Below are 1,081 nucleotides of genomic sequence, written 5' to 3'. Positions count from 1 at the left end.
TTATTATCAATGTTGAAAACAGTCATGCTGCTTAATATTTTTGTGTAAACTGTGATACATTTTTTTCAGGATTCTTTGATGAATAGACAGTTTAAATGACAACATTTATTTGAAACATAATTTTTTTTGGTTAACACGTCACGGTTAAAAATATAGCTCTGTCTGATGTCCACCTGTATGCATGTAATGCTTATATACAGGCAACCCGAATTGGACTTAGGTTTGAGTTTTGAATTTGCTGATCCCCCTCCACACTCTTCTGCCTATCACATGTCTGTTCTCTCCCTATTCTAACAATAAAATGGCAAAAAGCCAAAAATCTCAGGTTTGTGTCTGTTCCTTGTCAGATGAATCACCTGCTGATCCTTTAGCTCCTTTCTCACCAGATGGCCCTTGTCGTCCTGCAGCACCAGGAACACCTGACAAAGGGTACAGTGATTTAACAATGAATTAAATATTTGTAAACATGGCACAAATGAATAAAGTTCTTTGATATGGCTCAGTATAAACATACACACCTGGCATTCCATTTTCTCCTCTATCACCATGATCACCTGATACAACACACATAATTTTACATGAATTCACATTGACTATACTAACGAACTGGATACTGTATTTCAGGCTGACATATAATTGGTTACAAACCTTTAATTCCAGGTGGACCGGAGAGACCTCTTTCACCTGTAAAGATTTTTTTTTTTAAATCTATAAGCATTCGGATTTTGTTTATATAATGCTTTTTGAAAACATACCAAGTGTTCATTGTGATACGCACCTTTAGGCCCAGCAGGGCCAGGTTCACCTCTGAAGCCTTGAGGGCCTTGTTCACCTGCACAGAATTTTTATTATTATTTATTTTTTTGTTAATGTCATTATTTTATAACACAAAAATAACATAATTGCGCTAAAATATTTTTTGTAAAGAAAGAGTTGATTACCATGTAAACCACTAGCACCTGTTGAACAAACACAAAGAGAACAAAGATCAAACACATGCTAATATTGCATTACTGCTTAATGATTATGTAACATTTATATATATTCATGCCAATGCATTTCATTTGCCAATCTCAAATGA

At 34.6% G+C, this 1,081-nt stretch overlaps 1 protein-coding gene across 1 annotated transcript; it reads right to left on the bottom strand.

The window, feature by feature from the left end:
• Positions 1 to 321: 321 nt before the first annotated feature.
• On the bottom strand, positions 322 to 999 carry LOC107682724 (complement C1q tumor necrosis factor-related protein 7-like; the record flags this gene model as incomplete). Its single annotated transcript, XM_016478886.1, has 5 exons — positions 322 to 419; positions 519 to 554; positions 649 to 684; positions 779 to 832; positions 942 to 999. Coding segments are annotated over 5 exons (282 nt in total), but the record flags the coding sequence as incomplete, so codon positions are not given.
• Between the last annotated feature and the right edge of the window lie 82 nt (positions 1,000 to 1,081).

The sequence above is a fragment of the Sinocyclocheilus anshuiensis genome, unplaced genomic scaffold, assembly GCF_001515605.1.
Source record: "Sinocyclocheilus anshuiensis isolate Anshui unplaced genomic scaffold, SAMN03320099.WGS_v1.1 C32529246, whole genome shotgun sequence".
NCBI lineage: Eukaryota > Metazoa > Chordata > Actinopteri > Cypriniformes > Cyprinidae > Sinocyclocheilus > Sinocyclocheilus anshuiensis.
Note: the sequence above shows the minus strand (reverse complement) of the source record. Positions and strands in the feature narration are given on the sequence as shown.